Source organism: Hyperoodon ampullatus, assembly GCF_949752795.1.
Source record: "Hyperoodon ampullatus genome assembly, chromosome: 10".
In the NCBI taxonomy this organism is placed as follows: Eukaryota; Metazoa; Chordata; class Mammalia; order Artiodactyla; family Ziphiidae; genus Hyperoodon; species Hyperoodon ampullatus.
Window position 1 is genome coordinate 40,170,661 of NC_136923.1, and position 27,444 is coordinate 40,198,104.

At 59.6% G+C, this 27,444-nt stretch overlaps 1 protein-coding gene across 3 annotated transcripts; it reads left to right on the forward strand.

Annotated features, from left to right (window-relative positions):
* Positions 1–1,697: 1,697 nt before the first annotated feature.
* On the forward strand, positions 1,698–26,054 carry CELSR3 (cadherin EGF LAG seven-pass G-type receptor 3; the record flags this gene model as incomplete). 3 transcript variants are annotated; one of them, XM_079712087.1, is made up of 35 exons in its annotated part: positions 1,698–5,439; positions 6,995–7,645; positions 8,076–8,301; positions 8,533–8,648; positions 8,989–9,077; positions 9,185–9,342; positions 9,884–10,047; positions 10,303–10,428; positions 10,519–10,688; positions 11,130–11,315; positions 11,885–12,001; positions 12,386–12,557; positions 12,711–12,852; positions 12,951–13,071; positions 13,388–13,571; positions 13,882–13,983; positions 15,295–15,416; positions 15,597–15,806; positions 16,040–16,235; positions 16,502–16,657; positions 16,981–17,155; positions 17,673–17,840; positions 18,066–18,192; positions 18,280–18,486; positions 18,693–18,867; positions 19,098–19,210; positions 19,928–20,007; positions 20,546–20,669; positions 21,105–21,221; positions 21,326–21,474; positions 21,730–21,839; positions 22,146–22,304; positions 22,798–22,998; positions 23,792–24,680; positions 26,027–26,054. In XM_079712087.1, the coding sequence occupies 35 exons, from the start codon at positions 1,698–1,700 to the stop codon at positions 26,052–26,054; spliced, it is 9,972 nt and encodes a 3,323-aa protein (XP_079568213.1). The 3 variants fall into 3 exon arrangements, with proteins under 3 accessions (XP_079568213.1, XP_079568214.1, XP_079568215.1); XM_079712088.1 differs by having other exon boundaries at positions 15,322–15,416; XM_079712089.1 differs by having other exon boundaries at positions 8,082–8,301; positions 15,322–15,416.
* Between the last annotated feature and the right edge of the window lie 1,390 nt (positions 26,055–27,444).

Genomic DNA, 27,444 nt, shown 5'->3' on the forward strand with positions numbered 1-27,444 from the left:
GTAGTCACTTGAGGCGCTTGAAGGAGGAACCCACGGGAACCCCGCCTCCTGGAAGCGAAGAAGTTGGGGGGGGGTAGGAATGCGCCATTTGATTGGTTGGTGGTGATGTCATAGGTACCGTTTGGGGCGGGCCAGGAGCCTCAGCCGGGGGATCTCCGCTGGTTCCAAGCAGGAACCGCACCCCTTGGAGCGTTCCGTGTCCCAGCCCTAAACCCCTCCTCGGTCCAGGGACGCCTGCGTCCTCTGCTCGTGGCGCTGCAGCTCACTGTCGCTGCTGCCTTTGCAGGCTGGCCCGTAGAGCACTTCCTGGATTGTCTCTCCGGGTTATTCTGGAACCGGAGGAGCCTCCTTCCCCAGACAATGAGTCTGCCATGGGGGCGGAGCCACCCATTGTGCCAATAGAAACAGTGGCTTTCTGATTGGACCGCTCCTCGTTCACCACTCCCCCGCCCCCGCCCGTCCTCTGTAACGTCTGTTCCGCGGCGTCTGCCCATTGGCTAGCCTGGGTCTACTTGCGCCGAGTAGCATAACGCGGGCAAAACTGAGATTCCGTTAGTCCCTACAAGGGGTTAAGGGACGCAATCTTAGCGGTCGAGGGGCGGGGACCCTAGGAGGCCGGGCCGCAGCCGTGCATCAATGCCGGGTTCCACGTGGCATTCCAGAGCACTCCAGAGACCCGCGGCCTGGAGGCGGGAGTGTAGCTTCCAGTGGAGGAGCCCCTAACCCGGAAGACTGCTGGCGGCCAGCAAGGCAGGGAAGTTTGCTCCGTTGGGGCGCTCCAAACAAACAGATGGTCGCGACATGTTTCATGAGTTAAAACTCGCTGATCGGGACCTCCCTGGTGGTCCAGCGGTTAGTACTCCGCGCTTCCACTGCAGGGGGCACGAGTTCGATCCCTGGTCGGGGAACTAAGATCCCGCATGCCAGCGCAGCCAAAAAAACAAAAACAAAAAACAAACAAAGCGAAGTTTTGATCGAACAGTTAAGGCTGTTGTTTGGCCTGCTGGCACCCCAGGCCCCGTCCAGCCATCGTCCCCTCCGACCCCAGGATTCCACATGGTATCCCCGCCCAAGAGTCATGAGAACGCTTTCTCTGCACATCGTGGGCACCAAATTTTCAGACCAAAATCCGGGACAGGGTTCGAAACTAGTGCTCAGGAAGGGAGACAAGAGATCCGCAAGCAGAAAGCTGGAAGACGGAGCTGAGACAGCGCCCTAGGGGGAGGGATGCTGGTGAGGGCGGTGGCCATGAGGAGGGTGGAACTAGGGGCAGTGAAGCCCCAAGCCCGGTTCAGGACCGCGGGCAGCACTTATGCTCTGACCTCAATAAAGATGGCGGCAGTAACTTCGACATCCAGAGCTGCCATGCGCGACAGCCTGTACCATCGGATTTGGGGCTTCGGGGCGGAGGTGGAACGAACCATCGCAGCGGCCGGGAGCCATGTTGGAGCGGCGGGAGGCGGCAGTAGCGTCGGGGTTGCTGTGGTGGGGGCGGCAAAAGCCAGGGCCGCTCCCCAAAGGGACTCTGGCCGCGGAGTAAATGGTGCCCAGAGGGTGGCGGCGGCGCGGAGCGACAGGCCTAGAGGCGGGGACCAGGGCGGCGGCAGGGCCCCGGGTGGGGGCCCGAGCAGCGAGGCGGGCCCAAGGCCTGGATCAAGGCGGAGGACAGTGGAGGCCGTGTGGGGAAGTAAGGGGTGATGGCGAGGCGGCAGCCGTGGTGGGGTCTCAGGGGGCCGACCACCCGGCTACTCCTGCTCCTTCTCCTCCTCTCTTTGTTCCCTCCTAGCCGGGAGGAGCTGGGGGGCGGCGGGGGCCAAGGTTGGGACCCGGGGGTAGCTGCTGCTACGGGCCCAGGGGCGCGGATCGGCGGCGGAGCCTTAGCTCTTTGTCCCGAGTCGCCCGGGGTCCGAGAGGATGGAAAGCCTGGCCTGGGAGTCAGGGAACCTGTCTTCGTGGGGCTCCGAGGGGGAAGGCAAAGCGATCAAAGCGGTCGAGGGCCCCCTGAGCAGCCGGGGTTGGGAGCGGAATATGGAGTCAAGACATTTGGCAGCCGCGGGCAGGAGACAGGACAAGGACCAGGGTCTCTGTTATGCTGGCGTCCAGAGGTCTCCTCTTGCGGGCGGACAGGGCCGTTGCAAAGAGATAGTCTGTCGCCAGAACGTCTTTCCCCAGGGGTCCCGGGCCCAGAGAACAGCTCTCCCTTCCCTTCGGACCTTCGTATTCGGCCCCGTGGTTCCCACCCGGTGTTCTCCCAGAGGAATACTGGGACAGGCGCCCCCCAAAAAGTGGGAACCATGCGCTGCTGCGGGGAACTGTGGGCGCCGGGGCGCAGGGGTCAGAGCGAGAGAATCGCGACATCCCAAGCGAGGAGGACAGGGCCCCGGCCGGACCGCCCTCCCGGGGCCGTGGGATCCGGGCCCGGGCTGGATTCAGCACCTCGCAAGGAGAGGACAGCTTCCGCATCTGTTTCAGCACTGCGAGAGTCCCGGACAGCTCCCGAGCCAACGCCCGAGCGCATGCGCTCCCGCGTCCTCTTCCGCCCCCGCTTCCTCCCGCAGCGCCCGGGGCCGCGCCCTACTGGGGGCCTGACCGAGCATGGAGCCTGGAGAATACCCCCAACGAGCCGGGTTCGCCCCCGTCGCGCCGCGAACCGCCACCCACAGTTTCCGCAGTACAACTACCAGGCACTGGTGCCCGAGAATGAGGCGGCGGGGACCGCGGTGCTACGCGTAGTGGCGCAGGATCCGGACATCGGCGAGGCCGGACGCCTAGTCTACTCGCTGGCTGCGCTCATGAACAGCCGCTCGCTAGAACTGTTCAGCATCGACCCGCAGAGCGGCCTTATTCGCACAGAGGCTGCTCTGGACCGCGAGAGCATGGATCGCCACTACCTGCGCGTGACGGCGCAGGATCATGGCTCGCCGCGCCTCTCGGCCACCACCATGGTGGCCGTGACAGTGGCCGACCGCAACGACCACGCGCCGGTATTTGAGCAGGCACAATACCGGGAGACGCTTCGCGAGAACGTGGAGGAGGGCTACCCCATCCTGCAGTTGCGTGCCACAGACGGTGACGCGCCCCCCAACGCCAACCTGCGTTACCGCTTTGTGGGGCCGCCAGCTGAGCGCGCCGCCGCCTCTGCCGCCTTTGAAATTGATCCGCGCTCAGGGCTCATCAGCACCAGCGGTCGCGTGGACCGCGAGCACATGGAAAGTTACGAGCTGGTGGTGGAGGCCAGCGACCAGGGACAAGAGCCCGGGCCGCGCTCTGCCACTGTGCGTGTGCACATAACCGTGCTGGACGAGAACGACAATGCGCCCCAGTTTAGCGAGAAACGCTACGTGGCGCAGGTGCGCGAGGATGTGCGCCCCCATACGGTGGTGCTACGCGTCTCGGCTACCGACAGGGACAAGGACGCCAACGGACTGGTGCACTACAACATCATCAGTGGCAACAGCCGCGGCCACTTTGCCATCGACAGCCTCACGGGCGAGATCCAGGTGGTGGCACCTCTGGACTTTGAGGCAGAGCGAGAGTATGCCTTGCGCATCCGGGCTCAGGATGCAGGCCGCCCACCACTGTCCAACAACACAGGCCTGGCCAGCATCCAGGTGGTCGACATCAATGACCATACTCCTATCTTCGTCAGCACGCCCTTCCAGGTCTCCGTCCTGGAAAACGCGCCCCTGGGCCACTCAGTCATCCACATTCAGGCAGTGGATGCAGACCATGGAGAGAATGCCAGATTGGAGTATTCCCTAACTGGTGTGGCATCTGATACACCCTTTGTGATAAACAGTGCCACTGGCTGGATCTCTGTGAGTGGTCCCCTGGACCGTGAGTCTGTGGAGCATTACTTCTTTGGTGTGGAGGCCCGAGACCATGGCTCACCCCCACTCTCAGCTTCAGCCAGCGTCACAGTGACTGTGCTGGATGTTAATGACAATCGCCCTGAGTTCACTATGAAGGAGTACCACCTACGACTGAATGAGGATGCGACCGTGGGCACCAGTGTGGTGAGTGTGACTGCTGTAGATCGTGATGCCAACAGTGCCATCAGCTACCAGATCACAGGAGGCAACACTCGGAATCGCTTTGCCATCAGCTCCCAGGGGGGTGTAGGTCTGGTGACACTGGCTCTGCCACTGGACTACAAGCAGGAACGCTATTTCAAGTTGGTGCTAACTGCATCTGACCGTGCCCTTCATGATCACTGCTACGTGCACATCAACATTACAGATGCCAACACTCACCGGCCTGTCTTTCAAAGTGCCCACTACTCAGTGAGTGTGAATGAGGATCGGCCAGTGGGTAGCACCGTGGTGGTCATCAGTGCCTCTGACGATGATGTGGGTGAGAATGCTCGTATTACTTATCTCCTGGAGGACAACCTGCCCCAGTTCCGCATTGATGCAGATTCAGGGGCCATTACACTGCAGGCCTCACTGGACTATGAGGACCAGATGACCTACACACTGGCTATTACAGCTCGGGACAATGGCATCCCACAGAAGGCAGACACTACTTATGTGGAGGTGATGGTCAATGATGTGAATGATAACCCTCCACAGTTTGTGGCCTCCCACTACACAGGGCTGGTTTCTGAGGATGCCCCACCTTTCACCAGTGTCCTGCAGATCTCAGCCACTGACCGGGATGCTCATGCCAATGGCCGGGTCCAGTACACTTTCCAGAATGGGGAAGATGGGGATGGAGATTTTACCATTGAGCCCACCTCTGGCATTGTCCGCACAGTGAGGCGGCTAGATCGGGAGGCGGTGCCAGTGTATGAACTGACTGCTTACGCAGTGGACCGAGGTGTGCCCCCGCTTCGGACTCCAGTCAGCATCCAGGTGACGGTGCAGGATGTTAATGACAATGCACCGGTCTTCCCAGCTGAGGAGTTTGAGGTGCGAGTGAAGGAGAACAGCATTGTGGGCTCGGTGGTAGCCCAGATCACTGCATTGGACCCTGATGAAGGCCCCAATGCTCATATAATGTACCAGATTGTGGAGGGGAACATCCCTGAGCTGTTCCAAATGGATATCTTCTCTGGAGAGTTGACAGCACTCATTGACCTGGACTATGAAGCTCGCCAGGAATATGTGATTGTTGTGCAGGCCACATCAGCCCCTCTGGTCAGTCGGGCCACTGTGCACATCCGCCTGGTTGACCAGAATGACAACAGCCCTGTGCTCAACAACTTCCAGATCCTCTTCAACAACTATGTATCCAACCGCTCAGACACTTTCCCCTCAGGCATCATTGGGCGCATCCCTGCTTATGATCCTGATGTCTCTGACCACCTCTTCTACTCCTTTGAGCGGGGCAATGAGCTGCAGCTGCTGGTGGTCAACCAGACCAGCGGGGAGCTTCGACTCAGTCGCAAGCTAGACAACAACCGCCCACTGGTGGCCTCCATGTTGGTGACTGTCACAGGTGAGGGGCGGGGGTTAATCAAGTGAGCCAGTGACCTCAGCCTGTCAGGTCCTCAGGGGCCCCACAAGGCACTTCAAACCAACGAGGGATTTTCAAGCCTTCCAAGAATCCCTTAAGCTCTGGTTTCCTGCACCCCACAGGATCTGCTTCACAGGTTAGGGTCATATAGTCTCTGTTTAGGGTCTTGGGCAGTCTCCACAGAACCCCAAAGATTCTAGGGCATTAGCAGACCCCATAAAGACTGTAAAGAACTGTCTGCTGACTGTAAAGAAATGTCTGCTTGTTAATCTAGGGATAGCTCCCCTCCCTCTGAAAGGCTAGAGGTCCTGGGGTAATGCTCTGGAGGTCCCAGGAAAAGCCAGCATAGGCCAGTCAGCCCACACCACATCCCTGTTCACATGAAGGGTTACTTTGGGTCTGGTATGACCCTCAGCCCATCTGTGGAGGAGAGGGAGGCCAGTAGTTTAGTGGTTGGGAACAGCAGTTTACTCTGGCAGCCTCAGGCAGAGAGCAGACCTGGCTGCTATTGAAGGGGCTGACTAAGGCCCTGCCCTTTGGGGAAATGTCCAGAGGTCCACCCGCCTCTTTTCTGCAGTCATGTCCCCAGGCCTTCACAAGCTGTTCCCTCATAGGAGAGCACAGGCAGGAGAAGCTCTTGCAGTCCTGAATACTGGAGGCTGAAGGGATTGGGAGAGACTTTACCAGTGCTTATTTCCCAATTCTGGAGCATGGACTCCTGGCACTGCCAATGAAGGCACTTTCATCCCTTAATTCACTGGACAACCATCGCTGTTGGCCACCCAGTGTGTACTAGGGTCTGGAGACAAGGCATATAAGCACCTCATGCTCATTTCTGGGGGTGGGCACTGAAATTGCAGGACCCAGGTCTGGGGTGATGGGTAGCTTGCTGATTCAAGGATGCTGAGGAGGAGGCCAGAGTCCAAGGCCCTCCTGGAGAGAGGGAGTTTGCTGACCCAGGGTTCTGGGGGATGAGGTTGAGTGGTCACAGGGTTAGGGACCCTTCTAGTGCCCTGGGAAAGCAGGTGACTGACCAGAGATAGGGGATGGGTGATCCCTGACCTAGAGGGATATTTTTTGGAGGGCATGTTTTGCTGGTTCTGCAATGCTGGGGATGAGAGGAAGGAAAGTCGGTGGTCAGTGGCCTTGGTTCCTCTTTCTGTCCTGATTGGCCTGCTGACCATGATAACATGGGGAAGGGTGGGTTACTGATCACTTAGGGACCTTCTTGTGTGCTTTTGGAGGAATGACTTGCTGACCCATGGGCACTGTTGGGACGGAGAGGGGGTTGGTTGATCCCTGGCTCAGGCCCTTGCCTGTGTTGGAGGGAGGCAAGATGAAGCAGCAACTTGTTGACACCTTGATGCTGAGAGAGTTGGTGATCACAAGCTTCAGACCTCCTTGTGTCCTGGCATGGTCAGCCTGCTAACACAGAGGTGCTGGGGGACTGAGCAGTCACTGGTCCCAGCCCTCTTATGTCCCAGGGAGGAGCAGCCGCTGACCCCAGACTGACCACTTCCCCCACTTCCGCCTGCAGATGGGCTACATAGTGTAACGGCACAGTGTGTGCTGCGCGTGATCATCATCACGGAGGAGTTGCTGGCCAACAGCCTGACCGTTCGCCTTGAGAACATGTGGCAGGAACGCTTCCTTTCGCCACTGCTAGGCCACTTCCTGGAAGGCGTGGCCGCAGTACTTGCCACACCCGCCGAGGACGTCTTCATCTTCAACATCCAGAACGACACAGACGTGGGGGGCACCGTGCTCAACGTGAGCTTCTCAGCGCTGGCACCACGCGGGGCCGGGGCTGGATCTGCAGGTCCCTGGTTCAGCTCCGAGGAGCTGCAGGAGCAGCTGTACGTGCGCCGAGCCGCACTTGCCGCCCGCTCTCTCCTGGACGTGTTGCCCTTCGACGACAACGTATGCCTGCGCGAGCCCTGTGAGAACTACATGAAATGTGTGTCTGTGCTGCGCTTTGACTCCTCTGCGCCCTTCCTGGCCTCCGCCTCCACGCTCTTCAGACCCATCCAGCCCATCGCAGGCCTGCGCTGCCGCTGCCCACCAGGCTTCACGGGAGACTTCTGCGAGACGGAACTCGATCTCTGCTACTCCAACCCTTGCCGCAATGGCGGCGCCTGCGCGCGGCGCGAGGGCGGCTACACCTGCGTCTGCCGCCCGCGCTTCACAGGTGAGCAGGGCGCGGGGCTGGGTGAACCTGCAGTGCAAGTGAGGATTGGGCACCACTCTTGAGCCAACCGGGGTCGATTTGGGCGCCGTTAGTCCAGAAGCGGTAGAACCTGGCCCAGAGGGAGCCTAAGACCGCGAAGAAATAGAGGCTTTGGTGGGGCCGAGGTAGCGAAGGAGGCGTGGCCCTGGGCAGAGGCGGGGCCCTGAGGTCCGCGGTAGTGGACAGGGCGGGACCATGGGAGGGGCGTGGTCGCAGCCAGGCGGGGAGGGAGGGCGGGGTCAGGTATAACTAGGGGCTGCCCACTTGAGGGAGCTGGACTTTTCAGAGGTCTTGGCGCTCGCCTGGAGCGCGTGGTCTTCGGAGGGGCGGGGCCCGCTGGCGCTTTGGCGGACGCGGTCTTGACCGCCTCTGACCGCGGCTTGACCCCTAGGCGAAGACTGCGAGCTAGACACGGAGGCCGGACGCTGCGTGCCCGGCGTCTGCCGCAACGGGGGCACCTGCGCCAATGGGCCCGACGGCGGCTTTCGTTGCCAGTGCCCGGCGGGCGGTGCCTTCGAGGGTCCGCGCTGCGAAGTGGCGGCTCGCTCCTTCCCGCCCAGTTCTTTCGTCATGTTCCGCGGCCTGCGGCAGCGCTTCCACCTCACGCTGTCCCTCTCGTAGGTGCCCGCCCGCATCTGCGCGCCTGCACGCGGTCCCCACTACCTTCAAGACCCAGATTCCTGACGGCCCCACCCTGGCGTCCCATAGGACACCGCCCCCTCCCCTCCCTCTCTCACCACTTCCTCTCTCACCCTAGCCTGGGTGAGCTCCCTCAAACCTTCTTGTCACAGGGATGGTGGGTGTGAGGAGGGGTCCGGCTTGTGACGCGCCCCCCCACCCCCACCCAGGTTCGCCACGGTGCAGCCCAGTGGGCTGCTCTTCTACAACGGGCGCCTGAACGAGAAGCATGATTTCCTGGCCCTGGAGCTCGTGGCTGGGCAAGTGAGACTCACATATTCCACCGGTGGGTGCCCCCACGGACTAGTGTGGGCGCGAGTGCGTGCATGTATGGGTGAGATGGCTGAGGGGTGCAAGCCCCACGGGCACACCTGAACACACAGCTCCACGCCCAACAGACAACAGTGAGGACCACTTTCCCTATGGGAAAGCCCATCTCTCCACGAAGTGTGTGCTTCTCCTACCTGTCCAAAGGCACTCTGGTCCAGCCAGCGTGGCCACCAGTGGGGGGAGTTATCTGATGCATCCAGGGTCACCCTGGGAGTAGCTGTGCCTTCACGACTGGGTGGGAGGAGGAGGGGGACTTAGCAGCTCCAGACAAGCCTCCATACACATCCACCCCACAGGTGAGTCCAATACAGTGGTCAGCCCCACAGTTCCAGGGGGCCTGAATGACGGGCAGTGGCACACAGTGCATCTGAGATACTACAACAAGGTGGGCACCACCCTTGGCATGGGAGTATGGGGGGAGCTGGGATGCCAGGTTCTGCCCCTCAGGGATCACCCTGGGGGTCCTGTTGAGTGGTGTGCCTGGGTCTCTAGCCCCGGACAGATGCCCTGGGGGGTGCTCAGGGCCCCTCCAAGGACAAGGTGGCTGTGCTGAGCGTGGATGACTGCGACATGGCTGTGGCTCTGCAGTTTGGTGCTGAGATTGGCAACTACTCCTGCGCGGCTGCTGGCACACAAACAAGCTCCAAGAAGTGAGGCCCCCAGCCCCTGATCCTCAAGCCCTCTGCCTTCCAAAGCCCACTCCAAGCCTTCCAATACTGCCTACCAAAATCCCCATCCTTCCCCAAACCACCGTATTTCCCTCTCCCCACTAGGATGCTGAAACCCCACCTCACCTTAACCTCTCTCTCTGTGTTCTGCCCAGACTGCCCACTCCCACACAGTCCCCAGGCACCCACTCCCCCAAAGGTTCCACTCCCCTGGTCTCTCTAATGCCCCACAGCCCACCTGACCCCCATCCCCTCCCCCAGCCACCCAAATGCCTCCCTTTTTCATCCTCATCCTCAACCCCAGCCTCTTCCAACTTTCCCCAGACCATCTGTCCATCATAAACTCTCCTTTGCACCCCCACAACTGAAGTAAGTCTCCAGTTCCTTCCTCAGCCTGATTTTACCCTCCCCGCTCAATCACCATACCCTCTGAGTCCTACCCCCTCCATTTCCTATGCCCCCCACCAGGAGCAAACCTACCCTGGCCCCAGTCCCACCAATGACCTGGACCTCTGACCCCCAGGTCCCTGGACCTGACAGGCCCTCTGCTCCTGGGGGGTGTCCCCAACCTTCCCGAGAACTTCCCCGTGAACCACAAGGATTTTGTTGGCTGCATGCGGGACCTGCACATTGATGGCCGCCGAGTGGACATGGCATCCTTTGTCGCAAACAACGGCACCATGGCAGGTAGGCCATGTCCTCATCATAGGGAAAGGGTGGAAAGCTATGTGGATTAACTCAAAATCTGATCTCCTCCTTGTCTCCTTTCCTGGCAAGCAGAATGCTGCAGCCTAGCCTTTAGGACCTGAGTCCTACCAATTCTACCCCCCGAGAGAACATGGGGCTAAGATCATGGCCACTTTCAGCCCCCCTGGACCTCTGTGTTTTGCCCCCCACCACCACCTTGTGTTCTTACCTCCTCTATGTACCTTCCTCTCCCAGGCTGCCAGGCCAAGCTGCACTTTTGTGACTCAGGCCCCTGCAAGAACAGCGGCTTCTGCTCAGAGCGCTGGGGTGGCTTCAGCTGTGACTGCCCTCTGGGCTTCGGAGGCAAAGACTGTCGGCTCAGTGAGTGGGCAGCCTGGGGCAGGAGGAGCCTGCAGGGTAAATTCTGTTCTTGAGGTGAGGCCTGTGACCCTCCTCCTTTTATCCCACCAGCTATGGCCCATCCCCACCATTTCCGTGGCAACGGCACACTGAGCTGGGACTTTGGAAATGACATGGCTGTGTCTGTGCCGTGGTACCTGGGGCTGGCATTTCGGACACGGGCGAAGCAGGGGGTCCTGATGCAAGTCCAGGCTGGGCCACATAGCACACTCCTCTGTCAGGTGTGTCTGTCCTCCTGACCCCTCCCTAGACCCTCAGCTCTCAATCTCTAATGCACCAGCAACATTCCTGTGGTTTCAGGCCTGGTCACACAGCATACTTCTCTGCCAGGTGTACTGACTATACTTGACCTTGCTCTGGACCTGGGCCCTTGACCCTCTTCCCCACTATCATATCCTCTGCAGGTGCAGCACATCAGCATAGCTCCCTTGTGCCACCTGCACTAATCCATGACCCCTCGTCCTGACCTCTGCCCCCTAACTTCACTCTCTGCTGCATAGTGTCCCTGGGCACAGTGCTCTATGTGCCAAATATAGCCTTGTCCCTGATGTACTGACCTCTGATATTCTTGACCTCTGAGCCCTCTGATCTCACCTCCTGATACTCCTAGCCCCAGTCAAACTTGGGGCTCTGACCCCAGGGCTGTGCCTCTCTACCCGCAGCTGGATCGGGGGTTGCTGTCTGTGACAGTGACCAGGGGCTCGGGCCGTGCTGCCCACCTCCTCCTGGACCAGGTGACTGTCAGTGATGGCCGATGGCATGATCTGCGGCTGGAGTTGCAGGAGGAGCCAGGTGGCCGGCGGGGCCACCATGTCCTCATGGTCTCATTGGACTTTAGCCTCTTCCAGGTCTGACCTCTAACCCTGGGGTGGTCCATTCTCAGCCTTCCGACTAGACCCACCTCATTTGACCCCACCTCTAGTCCTCTCACTTCCCTCCGTTGCACATAGTCTGATATTCTCCCCCGAGCCCCCCTCCTCATGTCCTCGCTCTGAGCCCACTCTGCTACACCCTCCTCATGTCAGGGAGGCTACGCAGATTTCTGGCCTACTCTTGGGGTACCTCTGCAGCTAGCACTTTGCCAAACTTCTGGAAACCTCTTCTGGTCTCCTGATCTTCCCAGATCAAAGTCATGGAATTTTTGGGTCTGTTCTGGGTCCAGGAGAGAAGGGCCAGTCTGAGCCCAGCTCTGGACTGAAAACTTCCTGTCACCCGTCCGCCATGCTCCAGCAGGTCCTGCATACTCGGGAGCATCTCATTTCCAGACCAGTCCTCTGGGCCAGAGGGACAGAGCATGGTAGTGCAGGATAAGGCCTAGGAGAAGGCCTAGGAGAAGGCCAAGACTGACACTGGGGTGGGGCAGGGGTCCATCAGGTCCCCCGCGACACCCCCAGTGCTGACTGTCCCCTTCCTCCAGGACACCTTGGCGGTGGGGGGTGAGCTGCAGGGCCTGAAGGTAAAGCGACTCCATGTGGGAGGCCTGCCCCCCAGCAGTGAAGAGGAGGCTCCTAAGGGTCTGGTTGGCTGTATCCAGGTGAGGGTCAGCATGCGAACATGATATGGGGCAGTAGGGTGAGTGGTCAGAGATCAGAGGTGCCTTGGGACCTGAAATGCTGCATTCACACGGGGGTTGGCATAGGGGTAGTGGTGACCCAGAGCCATCAGAGACAGGTCAAGCCTCTCTGTGCTGTTGGAGGTGAGAGTCTAGCTTAAATTATCAAGGGTCATTAGAGGCCTGTTTCAGGGACAGCATGATTAGGGGTCCCATGGGGCCACTGAATTGGGGTCATTGGGTCAGGGTCTAGGGTTTGTAGGGAAATTGCATGTCAGGGGTCATCAGACCAGGAGGCTGGCTCTGCTGGACTTGGGGCTAAGGTGCTTTGGCATGGGTCTCACTCCTTGCTGGCTGTGTCCATAGGGAGTATGGCTTGGTTCCACGCCTTCGGGCTCCCCAGCCCTGCTTCCCCCGAGCCACCTAGTGAACGTGGAACCTGGCTGTGTCGTGACCAACGCCTGTGCATCTGGGCCCTGCCCACCCCATGCTGACTGCCGAGACCTCTGGCAGACCTTTTCCTGTACCTGCTGGCCAGGTGGGGCCTGGGTTGGGGCAGGGTGATCTGGGGCTCGTGGTGAAGTTTGGGGGACCTGGAGAGCCTGGAGGAGGCAGGGACTGAGAAGGACAGGTGCCTGCTTCCTCCCATGCTCTGTGGCCAGTGTCCTGAGCTCCCTGACCCAACCTGCAGGTTACTATGGCCCGGGCTGTGTGGACGCCTGCCTCTTGAACCCCTGTCAGAATCAGGGGTCATGCCGGCACCTCCCTGGGGCCCCCCATGGCTATACCTGCGACTGTGTAGGTGGCTATTTTGGGCACCACTGTGAGCACAGGTAAGGGGCTGGGGGCTGAGATGATGGAAAGAGCTGGTGGGAGTTAGGGAGGGTCACTGAGATGTGGTGGAGGCGTCTCACGTGGCTGTCCACCCCAGGATGGACCAACAGTGCCCACGGGGCTGGTGGGGGAGCCCAACGTGTGGCCCCTGCAACTGCGACGTTCATAAGGGCTTTGACCCCAACTGCAACAAGACAAATGGGCAGTGTCACTGCAAGGTGCGCCTGTCCCCATCCCCTGACCTTTTAACTCTTCTGTAGACATGTTTTGTGATTCTTATCCAGCTTGCTGACCTCTGCCACCTGATTCAGCCCCTGACCTCTTACCCCTATGCCGTGACCTAACTGCCATCTCTTGTCCTTGACATCTAACCCCTCTCTTACGTTTCATTTGAGGCCAGTCTTCCTTCTGGCCTGTGAGCACTGTTCTCCTGACCCTTTGCCCTTGATTCCACTCATTCCCCAAGCCCTGACCTGAGAGCCCTACCTTAAGCCCTGACCTCTGACCTCAGGCCCCTGACCCATTCTCAAACAGGAATTCCATTACCGACCGCGGGGCAGCGACTCATGCCTCCCATGTGACTGCTACCCTGTGGGCTCCACCTCACGTTCATGCGCCCCCCACAGTGGGCAGTGCCCCTGTCGCCCAGGAGCCCTTGGCCGCCAGTGCAACAGCTGTGACAGTCCTTTTGCAGAGGTGACAGCCAGCGGCTGCCAGGGTGAGCAGGCTTCACCCAGCTCCATATATAGAGGGCTGGCTCTGGCACGCTGTCACCAAGTCCCATGGCATGCTTGGCTTCTTGGGTAGGGGCTCCGGGAGGCTTCTCTGAGGGAGACCACTTACACCCAGGCACTCCCACATTTGCCCCAAGTATTTTGAGGACCTGTCACAGAATCTAATGGGCCAGCTCCCATGAGGCCAGCAGCAGAGTGGTAGGCAGTGGGCCTGGGGTAGGTGGGGGGCAGTGGATGTAGCTTTCCCTTGCTCCAGCCCCTGGCTGCCTGGCTCAGTGCCTCCTTCCTCCCTAGTGCTCTATGACGCCTGCCCCAAGTCCCTGAGATCTGGTGTGTGGTGGCCTCAGACCAAGTTTGGTGTCTTGGCCTCAGTGCCCTGTCCTCGGGGGGCTCTGGGTGAGTACCTGGGGGACAGGCAAATAGCTGAGGGTCGGGGTAGGCCTGACCTCCGACTTGCTGGAGCCACCTCTTTTCCTGAGTTGGTTGGCCTTGTTCCTACAAAGAGGTGGGAGTTGGGTAGGGGTCGATGTGGGCCCCTCCCTACCTCTTAGGGGCTCTGGGTCCCTCCCCACATCCTCATTGAGCCTCCATCTGTTTCTCTTGGCTTCTGGGCAGGATTGCGGGGTGCAGGTAAGGGGTACGTGTTTGCTCAGGTGCGCTGCCCCCTCCCACTGCCAGAGCTTTTGCAGATCCCTCTTGCTGCCTGAAGTCCCTGCAGACCCCTCCTCACTGCCTGAGGTCTCTAAAAGCTACTCCCAACTTCTTGAAGCCCCTGGAGGCCTTCCTACTGTCTGAGGACCCTGGGGGCCGTTCTCTGATGCCTAAAGTCCTCAGAGACCACTCCCCACTGCCTGAGGACACCCCCTCCCCACACACACACTTCCTAAGGTCCTTGTAGACCCCTTCTCAGTTCCTGAGGTTCCTGCAGGCCTCTCCCTACTACCTGAGGGCCTGAAAGACCCCTGCCCTCTGTTTGAGGACCCCACAGACTCCTCTCTGTTGCCTGAGGTCCTCACAGAACCCTTCCCGCTGCTTGAGGTCTCTGCAGTGGCTGGACAGAGACTGTCTGCGTGTGCATGCTCTTGTGCGTGTCTTTCTGTGCCTGTGCACGCGTCTGTGTCTGTCTTTTGGGGAGGGGGTTCTGTGTTTAAGTCAGGGGGCCTCTTGCTGGTGGCTACAAGCTCTCTTAAGGCCCAGGTCAATTCTCATTCAACTCTAATTCCAATCTCACAGATAAGGGAGAGATGGCAACAAAGTCACCACTGGGGCAGTTAAAATTTGTGTGAGAACTTTCACCCCCACCTCATTTTGGTCACAAAATTCTCCTGGGGGCGCACTGTGTATCTGTGTGTTTGTCCTGGGCCACACATCTACTCGTGTGCAGGTGTGAGCATTGGTTTGTGTGTTCTTGCCCTGGGCTTCATGTCTGTGAAGCTGTCCTGGCCTGTGTGTGTGTGTCTGGGTGCACATACACACACACAGTCCTGCCCTTGTGTGCTTCTTTATGTCATGGTGGTTCGAAATGGTCCATAGACCCCTCAGGAATTGACTGACAAGCTCCTGGGGCCCATCTGGGCTAGGGGCTGGGGCTTTTCTATCCAGGGGTCCAGCCATGGATGCCTACTACCTGGTCTCTGCTTCAGAGCTCCCCCTGGGGTAGGGGAGGGTGCTGTGGTCACCTCCTCAATGAAGGTGTCCAGGCCCTAGGCCTGACAAGGGATCAAATGCCTTCAGGAGCTGCCGTGCGGCTATGCGACGAGGACCAGGGTTGGCTGGAGCCTGACCTCTTCAACTGTACCTCCCCTGCCTTTCGAGAACTCAATCTGCTGGTGAGACTGCCCAGACCTTGCCCTGCACTCAAGACCATCCCTGGCTCTGGTCCTGGCCTCAGTCTCCCCAGGCCTGTGCTGGGCCCCAGACATCATGCCCCAGCCCTTGACCTTCTTGTGAGGCTTTTGAGAAAGGCCTAAGGGACCACAGAGCGACCATCCCCATCTTTGTCCTGGCAGCTGGATGGCCTAGAGCTGAACAAGACAGTCCTGGATACTGTGGAGGCTAAGAAGCTAGCTCAGAGGCTACGGGAGGTGACTGGCCACACTGACCACTACTTCAGCCAAGATGTCCGAGTCACTGCCCGCCTGCTGGCCCACCTGTTGGCCTTTGAGAGTCACCAGCAGGGCTTCGGGCTGACAGCCACACAAGACGCCCACTTCAATGAGGTGGGGCTACACCTTGGGCTCCCGATCCCCTGGCCCTGACCCCCACCTCTCTGCTCAGGCCCCTCCCGACCCCGGGGAAGTGAAGGCCCTGGATTCTCTCTCTCTCCCCTTGTTCCCTCCAGAGCCATACCCTACTGGGACCTCTCTGAGCACCTGGCCAGACCCCTCAGGCATGCCCTGTCCCCTCACACATCCTCACCTGGCTGGGCCCACTTTCACCTCCCTCCTCCCAGAATCTGCTGTGGGCCGGCTCTGCACTGCTTGCTCCAGAGACTGGGGACTTGTGGGCAGCGCTGGGGCAGCGGGCCCCCGGGTGTTCCCCAGGCAGCGCCGGGCTGGTGCAGCACCTGGAGGAGTACGCGGCCACGCTCGCGAGGAATATGGAACTCACGTACCTGAATCCCGTGGGGCTGGTGACACCCAACATCAGTATGTGGAGGGTAGGGTGGGGTGGGGCCGGGGGCCGTGAAAGGGCAAGGACCTGGAGGTCTGAGGGGCTGGGGGCTATTGATGTCAACATTAGTGGCAGGAGGCTGTGCTGCCACCCTCAGCGCTTTGCAGGGACAGACTCTGCACTGGTAGCAAGGAGGCTGTGGGTTGTGGAACTTAGGTACAGGATGGGAGGAGGAGGGAGTGGGACCCTCAGCACAGGGAGGAGATCCTTGTTGGGTCTCACCCCTCTTCCTCCCGGGCAGTGCTCAGCATTGACCGCATGGAGCACCCCAGTCCCAGCCGGGGGACCCGTCGCTACCCTCGTTACCACAGCAACCTTTTCCGGGGCCAGGATGCCTGGGATCCTCACACGCACGTGCTGCTGCCTTCCCAGGCCCCACGGCCATCCCCACCTGAAGGTAAGAGCCCTGGGGTGACCCATGGGCCAGATCCTGTTTCCTTGCCCCCCAAGCCGTATGCCATGTCGCCCTCCTGTCAATTCTCCCCTTGCCAGACCCTCCCCCTCACCATAAGTGATCTCGCCCAGGCCTTGATAGTCAGGATCCAGCACTGGGGGGACCCATGTGTCCTTCATGGGCTCCTGCTCTCTGCACCCACCCTGGTTCTGGACCTGCAAAGGGAAGAGATTCCCATGCTTGATGCTGGGTTGGGTTCAGAGCTGCGTTTGTGGGTGCTTGGGATCAGAGGTCACTGACAGTGACTCCTCCCCCTCCTCTGGCAGCTCTGTCCACAGGTGGCAGCAGCATGGAGAACTCCACCACCTCGAGTGTGGCCCCCCCGCCGGCCCCCCCAGAGCCCGAGCCTGAGCCTGGGATCTCCATCATCATCCTCCTGGTTTACCGCACCTTAGGGGGGCTGCTCCCTGCCCAGTTCCAGGCCGAGCGCCGGGGTGCCAGGTATGAGTAGAGTTACTCCCAGGCTCCTCACCCTTGGGCTTCCCGCAAGCTTCTCCCCAGCCTAGCACCCCCTTTTTTGGTGGACAAATGAGCAGGTTCACAATCATACAGAGAGGCTCCTGCCCATGACTCTGGGGTCAGGCACATAAAGGATACAGGAGCCAGACAGACAGGCAAACTGGCCGATGGAGATAGGCAAAGACTGGCTGACTGAAGGAGGTCAGCCAGGGGTGGAAGGGAAGGCACTGAGAGGCAAAGTCTGTAGCTGCTTGGGCTTCAGACTCCAGTGTGGGCAGTGGGTCCGAAGCCTCTCAGCTGCATTTCTGCAGAACCAGGCCATGGACCCCTGGTCTTGAAGCAGCCCAACAGAGGCTAAAAGGGTTCTCAGAAACAGCATCCACTCTAGGGCATCTCAGACTCTGGGTGGGCCATGGCAAGTGACATGAAGACAGTGAGGTGGGCAGCCAGAGCCTGAGGAGGTCAGCAGTGCCCAAGCCCAGGTGGGCTGTCTCCTCAGGCTTCCCCAGAACCCTGTTATGAACTCCCCGGTGGTCAGTGTGGCTGTGTTCCATGGACGCAACTTCCTAAGGGGTGTCCTAGAGTCCCCGATCAGCCTGGAGTTCCGCCTGCTACAGACAGCGAATCGCAGCAAGGCCATCTGCGTGCAGTGGGACCCGCCTGGCCCGTGAGGACCTCCACTCTGGAAACCCTTGGTCCCCCTGGTAGCCCCTGGGAGGCCCAGCCTGCCCCTGGGGCCCCCACCAATGCCCCTGTGCACCCAGACCCATGAGGAATGCTGCTCCCCAACTCCAGGCACCCTCGGCCCCTCCCACTGCCTCTCACAAACCCCTGCCTGGCGATGGGGCACTCCCCAGAGGAGATGGTAGGTCTGACTGCCCTGTGGCCACAGGGCGGACCAGCACGGCATATGGACAGCACGGGATTGTGAGCTGGTGCACAGGAACGGGTCCCACGCACGGTGTCGCTGCAGCCGGACGGGCACCTTCGGGGTCCTCATGGATGCCTCTCCCCGTGAGGTGGGGCTGTGTTCAGAGTCCCGAGGAAGTGGGAGGGTCAAAGGGCAGGAGTGCCCAATACCCCAGTGACCATCCCTGTCCCCACAGCGGCTGGAGGGTGACCTGGAGCTGCTGGCTGTGTTCACCCACGTGGTCATAGCAGTGTCTGTGGCCGCGCTGCTGCTGACCGCAGCCGTCTTGCTGAGCCTGCGCAGCCTCAAATCCAACATGCGTGGGATCCATGCCAATGTGGCTGCTGCCCTGGGAGTGGCAGAGCTCCTCTTCCTGCTGGGGATCCACAGGACCCAAAACCAGGTGCAGGGTCAGGGCCAGGGGACCTGTGTCCTGATGACCTCACCTGGCCCAAGAAGGCCTGGGGCCAGAGTTCAGGGTCAGAGATCAGGGGTGCTCAGGTTGGGGCCAGGGTTTGGGGCAGGATGCTGGGGTAAGGTGCAGTGGTTTAGGGGTCAGATGTGGGGCGTGGCAGGAGAGGTCCTGACGCCCCCCAACCCTGCCTTCAGCTGCTGTGCACCGCGGTTGCCATCCTCCTGCACTACTTCTTCCTCAGCACCTTCGCGTGGCTCCTCGTGCAGGGGCTGCACCTCTACCGCATGCAGGTCGAGCCACGCAATGTGGACCGCGGCGCCATGCGCTTCTACCACGCCCTGGGCTGGGGCGTCCCTGCTGTGCTGCTGGGTGAGGGCCCTGCTCACTGGCCTCAACCAGGCCTGTGACCCTTGACCTCCATCCATCACATGGCCTGACCCCTGCCCCTGCCCCCAATCCTGATCGTGACACCAACCTCAATCTCCCTTGCCATTTGCTCAGGGAGGAGCCTGCTCTGCCCCCACCCCAGCTTCTCCCCATACGTGAGAGTCAGCAGCTCTAGAATACATCCCCTCTGTCCTATCTCTTCTCCCCCACAGGCCTGGCTGTTGGCCTGGATCCCGAGGGCTACGGGAACCCTGACTTCTGCTGGATCTCGATCCACAAGCCCCTCATCTGGAGTTTTGCAGGCCCTGTCGTCCTCGTCATCATGGTGAGTGCCCTCCACTCAGTGCCACCTTGCACTCCCCTTGGTGGGGGGGTCGCAGGAGGCGGCCCTGCAGCAGGTGTGGTGGTATCAGCTGAAGGGTGCCAGGTGGCAGTCTGCAGGCTTCCTGGGCTTAGCCTCCATTTCTGTTCCTGCCCAACTGGCATGGAGGTGGGAGGTGTGGGGTCAGAGACTCGGCTTCCTCTCCCTACCTCTGTCTCTCTCTCCGCCTCCATCTTTCAGTCCCTCTCTTGTTCCCTATCTCTGACTTTTTCTATGATTCTAAGCTCCCCTGTTTCTCTCTCTCTCTCTTTTTTAAATATATTTGTTTATTTGGTTGCACTGGGTTTAGTTGCAGCAGGCAGGCTCCTTAGTTGCAGCTCACTGGCTCCTTTAGTTGTGGCTCTCCGGCTCCTTAGTTGCGGCTTGCTAACTCTTAGTTGTGGCATGCATGTGGGATCTAGTTCCCTGATCAGGGATCGAACCCAGGCCCCCTGCATTGGGAGCACAGAGTCTTAACCACTGCACCACCAGGGAAGTCCCCCTCTTCTGTTTCTCTTTGTTTTTGATCTATGTATTTTGCGTGTGTGTGTGTGTCTGCATATGTTTCTCACTGGTTCTGCCTCTCTCTCTGAGTCTTAGTGTCTCTCTGTCCCTGTCTCTCTCACTACCTCTGTCTCTCTCTACCCTGCCCCTGTTCCACATGTCTGGCCATGGGTCCAGATGAATGGGACCATGTTTCTCCTCGCTGCCCGAACATCCTGCTCCACTGGACAGAGGGAGGCCAAGAAGACCTCTGCGTTGTGAGTTGGCTGGCTGGAGGAAGTGGGGGATTCCCAGAATGGCAGCCCTCTCCTGGGTGGGGTTTGGGGGTTCCCAGAGCATCCCTGGTGCAGGCTGGGCTCCAGATTCTGGGTAGGGGGATGAAGTCACATCTGCCCTGGCCTGTAGTCCCTCTCTGGCACCCTTGCCTTACTCTGGCCCCACAGGTCTGTCTGTGCCCTGCTGTCTCTCCAGTATCTCCCAAGGCCTGGGTGGCTCACTTTGCCCTTTGCCCTGTGCATTTCCACCTACCTTCCATGCTTTCTCTTATGCCCCACCCCCCGCTTTCAGTCTGCTTTCCCCATGTCCCCTCATGGTTCCCTGAGTACTCTCCTGGTTCTTTCTGTGACTTCCAGACTTCCCTAGTGCCCTCCTGAGACCTCCATGTTTCTGTGTGAGTTTCTTTCCCTCCACATCCCCTGTGTGTCCTCTTTGTGACCCTGCGTGTCCTCCCATGTCTCCCTTGTGAGCTCTGCGTGACCCTCACATGTCCTGTGTCCTTTCACATTCCCGCGGCAGGACCCTTCGCAGCTCATTTCTGCTCCTTCTACTGGTCAGTGCCTCCTGGCTCTTTGGCCTCCTGGCGGTCAACCACAGCATCCTGGCCTTCCACTACCTCCACGCCGGACTCTGTGGGCTCCAGGTAACTCTGGCGCCCCTCCCTCACCCTGGACCAGATGGGGCTTCAGTAGGGTGGGGCCCAGGGCCTTGACCCCAGGCCTAGAGCTGACTCCCACCTGATGACTGACACCAGACTACTGCTGATCCTGGATTGACCTTCACCAGTGCTGAGGCTCCTGGCCGCTTGCTGGTCCACATTGACCTTCACTGACCCCAGTCACTCATGCCACTCTGACCTCTCACTGCCTCTGCTGACTTTCCCTGATTCCCTTACTGGGTCCCCCCTTGGGCTTCTCACTGCCTCACTCTAATCTGCAATGACCAATCCCACTTGCTGACCCACAGTGACTTACACCAGCCCTAGCTGACCCCCCTGTGGCCCTACTCTGACTTCTGCCTCATTTCTGACCTCTCATTGACCTTTACTATCCCCTCAATGATCCTTGCTGACCCGCAGGGCCTGGCGGTGCTGCTGCTCTTCTGTGTCCTGAATGCAGATGCTCGGGCTGCCTGGACACCAGCCTGTCTGGGCAGGAAGGCAGCGCCCGAGGAGGCCAGGCCAGCACCTGGGACGGTGAGGGGCTCTCAGGGCCAGGGAGTCAGGGTGGGGGCCCCGGGAGGCCCGGGTTTGAGGCTTCTCCAGGCTGGCTCACACTCCTGTCCTCACCACCTCCCCAGGGCCCCGGGGCCTACAACAACACAGCCCTCTTCGAGGAGAGCGGCCTTATCCGCATCACTCTGGGTGCCTCCACCATCTCCTCAGTGAGCAGTGCCCGCTCTGGCCGGACCCAGGACCAAGACAGCCAGCGGGGCCGCAGCTACCTCAGGTGAGGGGAGGGGCCTTCTCGTGAGGGGGGCACACAGCTCAGACCAGCCCCGCTTTACCAGGTCCTCGGGGTGGCTCCACCCATCTCGGCCATCTGGGCCTCTGCTGCTGCCTCTGCCCCAGATACCTCCTGCCACACACCCAGGGGTGCCTTCAGAGCCATACCACATGCACCTGACTGTTTACTCATGGACACACCTGCGTCCAAAGCACCCCATCACATCCCTCTTTGATGGGGGGGCTCCTGCATTTCCAGGGACAATGTCCTGGTTCGACATGGCTCGGCTGCTGACCACACTGACCACGGCCTCCAGGCTCACGCTGGCCCCACTGACCTGGATGTGGCCATATTCCATCGAGATGCTGGTGGAGGTGGGAGCCTGGCCCAGGGAGGAGGGAGGTAGAGGGTCTCTCCCCCATTCCTCATTCTGCCCCAGATTGGGAGCAGCAGCTGACTATGCTGGGGTGAGCTCCCCCGAGGTCACGGCCCCAGGAAGCATCTACCCACCCAGGCCTGGTTCTCCTGGCAAGTCCCAGCCCTTCTGTCCCTACCCCCACTCCAAGCTCTCTCCCCAAGGCCCCAGCCCCCTTGCCATAGCCTTCCTTGAGACCCCCAAGTCCCTCACCTCCCCTGGCCACCACTGTGTCTTCCTCCTGATCTCCCAACTCCAGGTGCAGACTCTGACTCTGACAGTGACCTGTCCTTGGAGGAGGAGAGAAGCCTGTCCATCCCATCCTCAGAAAGTGAGGACAATGGCCGGACGCGGGGGCGTTTCCAGCGTCCACTCCGCCGGGCAGCCCAGAGTGAGAGGCTCCTTACACACCCCAAAGGTGATGGGGCCCTCTGACCCCATGGGCGACCAAGAGATACCCCATATTCCATTTGGTGTGACTCAGAAAGCCTGCTATCCCCTGAAGATTCCTGGAACCGACTTATTGGGAACCTGGGGTCATCACTGGTCTCCCACATACCTCTCCCCATCCAGCCTCCCAGCAGAGTTCTGCTGGCTAGAGACCCAGGAGTGGCCCAGGCAACAGAAGAACAAAGTCAGGGATGTTATAGGGTGACATGTCATCTCTCCAGCCCCTCCTCTTCCCCACCTCCAGGCTCTATCCACCTCCAGTCAAGAGTAGGGGGAGCTTACCAGTATCCCCCTCACTGGATGATTCCATTGATCTCTGAGACACACTCTCCTATTCCTACCTCTGCTCCATGAGAAAGACCCAGATTTCAGGAGTCATTAGGATTAGGGGGCCACTGAGTCTGGATCACAGGGGTTGTGAGTCACTGGGGTGACTCCTATTATCTGCCCTGGCTCCACAGATGTGGATGGCAATGATCTCTTGTCCTACTGGCCAGCCCTGGGGGGATGTGAGGCTGCTCCCTGTGCTCTGCAGACCTGGGGCTCTGAAAGGCGCCTGGGACTGGACACCAGCAAGGACGCAGCCAACAACAACCAGCCGGACCTGGCCCTGACCAGTGGAGATGAAACCTCCTTGGGTCGGGCCCAGCGCCAGAGAAAAGGTATGGATCCCTGACTTTGGCCTGTGCCTCAAGGACCCTGGGGACTGCCCATGCCCTGAGCCAGGGGATTTCATCCTCTTAATCCAAATAGCCTCACAGGGATCCTGAGAGCTTCTCTTGCTCTGATATGGGTGTTTCTGTTCCTCTAAGCTGCTTCACAGTCCCAGGGGACGGCCTCATCCTGACCTGAGAATTGCCTGCCCCGCATACCCTGGCCTGCACCACGGAGACCCCAGAGGCCACTCCTACCTCAACCCGGGGGATTCCTCCCCCTCCCCTAACCCTAGTCTGCTTTGCAGGGGCCATAGGGGCTGCTCTGCCCCAGATCTCAGAACTTTTGCTCTAACCTGGAAGGTGTCTGCCACCTTATCCTGCTTTACAGGGGCCCCAAGGGGTTGGCCCTGTCCCAACTCAAGGGGTTTCTCCCTTCACCCCTGCATCACAGGGACCCCAGGGACTGCTCTTGCCCCAACCCTGGGGATTCCTGCCTCTTTGACCCTGGCCTGCATTACCAGGACCTGTGGGCTGCACCTCCTCTGACCTTGGGGGGAGGTTTGCCCTGACCCCTTCACCACGGGGACTGCCTCTGTCCTGACCCCGGGGATTACTGCCTCACTCTTACCCCTATCCTGCAGCCTCTCTGGGATTCCCAGGAACGGCCTCTATACCCCCTCCCCAAAGGGTTTCTGCCCCCAACCCTGTGTCACAGGGATTCCAGAGGCTGCTGCATCCCTAGACCCAGGGAGTTCCTGGCCCCCATACACACACTGTCCCCCGTTTGTTCCTCCCACAGGCATCCTGAAGAACCGATTGCAGTACCCGCTGGTGCCACAGACCCGGGGCGCCCCTGAATTGTCCTGGTGCCGTGCAGCCACCTTGGGCCACCGTGCCGTGCCAGCTGCCTCCTATGGTCGCATCTATGCCGGAGCGGGCACTGGCAGCCTTTCGCAGCCAGCCAGCCGCTACTCCTCCCGAGAACAGCTGGACTTGCTCCTCAGGCGGCAGCTGAGCCGTGAACGACTGGAGGAGGCCCCTGCCCCTGTTTTGCATCCCCTGAGTCGGCCAGGTTCCCAGGAACGCCTGGATGCCGTGCCAGGCCGTCTGGAGCCCAGGGATCGGGGCAGCACCCTACCACGGAGGCAGCCACCCAGGGACTACCCTGGTGCCGTGGCTGGCCGCTTTGGGTCACGGGATGCGCTGGACCTAGGGGCGCCCTGCGAGTGGTTGAGCACGTTGCCCCCGCCCCATGGTGCCCGGGACCTTGACCCACAGCCCCCACCTCTGCCCCTGTCTCCCCAGCGGCAACTCTCAAGGGACCCCCTCTTGCCATCCCGGCCCCTGGACTCTCTGTCCAGGAGCTCGAACTCAGGGGAGCGGCTGGACCACGTGCCTAGCCGGCACCCCTCGCGAGAAGGCCTTGGGCCACCCCCGCAGCTGCTCAGAGTTAGGGGAGACCCAGCCAGTGGCCCTAGCCACGGCCCCTCCACAGAACAGCTGGACATTCTCTCCTCCATCCTCGCCTCCTTCAACTCCTCAGCTCTCTCCTCCGCCATGCAGTCCTCAAGCACACCCTCGGGCCCTCACACCACTGCCACACCTTCCGCCACAGCCTCTGCGCTTGGGCCCTCCACGCCATGCTCTGCCACATCCCACAGCATCTCGGAGCTGTCACCCGACTCAGAGTAAGCAGGGTCCGGCCACCTGCTCAGACCCCCATGAGTTTAGGGCAACCTCCCACGCACCCTGCCCTGTATTCTGCCACAGAATGGGGTGGGGTTTGGCAGAGAGCATGGGCTACCCCAGGCGCTGCGCAGCCAGGGCGCCACAGCCTGAGGGCAGAAATCTGGCAGCGAATGGGGTGATTAGCAAGAACCTGCTGGCTGTATGACTGGGGCCTGCACCTCCTAGACTAAGGAGGAGAGTGAGGTGCCTTCCAAAGGGCTTGAGCTAGTGGAGGGGGGAAGGCAGGAGCCAAGGCCTAGAAGCGGGAGGTAGCCTGGTATGTGGAAGGGGCAGGGAGGCGAGGAGGCTTTGCTTGGGAGGCTTTGCTTAGGGTGTAGTATGGGATAAGGAGGGACCAGAAGTAGTGCCAGGATGTAGGTGCCTTACATGCCAGGCTGAAGAACTTACTTTGAGAGGAAATCATTCATTCACCTACACCTTCAGTCAATGTTAAGTTCCTCCTGCCTATGGGCACTGTGGGGTAGGACACACAGGAATTGAGTTGGGACCCGGTGCATCTCAGAGTAGGGGATGGCAGGCATACCTGGGAAGCAGCTGGGTACAGGAGTCAGAGACGGAGTGGGGAGGAACCAGGAATTACCAGGTCTTGGAAGCCAAAAGCAGAGTTGAGTTTTAAGAAGGAGGAACAGCTAGGTCAGCCTCTGTGGAGGTCTGTAGGGTGAGAGGCTTTCTGTAGGTGGAGGGAAGGAGACCCTGGGTTTGGGGCAGGAGACCAACAAAAAACCTGAGCAGAGATGGGGGAGAAGACAGGAAGGAGAGAGGGGCAGGAGATTTGGGGGCCTGGTGCCCAGGTTTCTGGAAGGATGCTGAGGTGGGGATGAGAGGGAGCTGTGAGCACCACCTGGGTCCTCCTGCAGCCCAGCCTTAGGGTCTGACTGTTGGGGGAGGGCTGGGGTAACTGAGCAGGGGTTCAGGCTCTGGACTCACACTTGACCTCTCTGAGCTTCAGTTTCCTCATCTGCAAAGTATGTCTGTGGTAGCAAACTCTTTGAGGTGTGGAGATTTTTGAGACAAAATCTGTTAGGTGCTTAACAGAGTCTGTACATAGTAGGTGCTCACTAAGTGCTTAGAGAAAAGATATAGGTGGCCAGCCAAGGGGCCTTGCTGGTGAGTCTGGGGGTCCAGAATGGGTGAAGTGCTCTGAGAACCCCAGAGTGGGCATAAGCACGCTAGGGACTGAGAGGCGAAGGTGATGGGGGAGGTTGCCCAGGTCCGGTTTGGTGGGGGAGTCCAGAGGCACCTGACTCTCAGCAACCACCTTCGATCTCCACATTTATCTCTGCAGAGTTCCCAGAAGTGAGGGTCACTCCTGAGGGGCAGACGTGCAGGTGAGGACCAGCCGAGGGCGGTGGAGGATTTGGGCTAACAGAAGAGACTCCAGGGGTTGGGGGCTGACCCCATGGCAGCCTCCTATACCCCCGCCCCCCAGCTCTCTCTGCTGCTGCAGTGCTGACTGTCCATGCCCGTCTGTGAGCATGTGAGCAAGTGTGTAACAGGTGCACGGAATGAAGGAGCTGAAGGGAGGACTTTTATACGCTTTGTACCTTTGTAACCAGAGAAATATGCTTATGTTATTTTTCAGCTTTTCTGTCTCCCGGGGTTCTGAGGCTGGGCTGGGAGGGGGAGGGGGACAGAGGGAAAGAGATGCAGAGTTTCACCCCATTTGGGTCCCTGGCAATTTAATTGTTCTTTCATCTTATTCAGACAGGAGGGGTAAATGCTCCCCCCGCCCCATTCCCCGGTTGATCTGAATATTGTCAGGGCCCAAAGTGCAGAATTAGTCTTTGCTTTTTCTTGGATGTCCCACAGGCCAAACTTTTGGGACTGGGGGTTGGTCTTGGAAACAGGGGTCCTCTGACCTCCTCACAGGGGCTCGCTCACGCCGCCCCTCCCCGTGGATGTGTGTGTTTATTATGTGGAGTCCCTGCCACTTACTGCCTTATGACCCAGGACTGATGCTGTGGAGCGCTGGTGGAGCAGCAGATGTCATGTTTACAGATCAAGGCTTCCCTTTCTCCCATGGGGAGGGGCTCAGGCCTCTATTCAGACATTCCTGCAGAGGGTGGATGGAGGGGTCACAGCCCCTGCCCCTGCTGTGAACAAAAGTTGTCTGTGGTGCCATTTAATTCCCGACACTGCCCCTGCTAGAATTTATTCTGAAGGGTGGGGTAGGAGGGGGAGCAAGGGGAGCAAAAACAAGGGAATTAAAGACTCAGAATGTAGGTGCCACTGCCTCCCATGTTTACAGGAGCCTCCCTGGCCCTAGGCACCCGGGCTGCAGGAAGTGACTCTTCCATCCCTCCTTTATTCCCTTGTAAAGGGAAAAATGACTGTTAGGACCCTGTTCACAAACTCTCACTTTTATTACTTTGTCTGATGTCCAGAACTGGGGACTTTTAAATTTTGTTACTTTGTTTAAAGGTCAAGACTTAAAACATTCTTCAACTTTGTTTACAATTTAAAACTTTGAACTTTTACACTTTGTTTACAGTTGAGAATGTTTTTTTCCCTTCGTTTACAAGTGAAAGGTAGAGAAAGTGGGAGAGGGGCTTGGAGGACCCACCTGTGAGGACCCTGAGCCTGGCCATCTTGAGGGGTTTCTAACCCCTAGCCCTAGCCCCAGGCCAAAGGTCAGCCCTGAGTCTCCTGCTGAACAGCAGGCCCAGAAGGCCTCGAGAGTAGGCATCCTCTTCCCACTGGGAA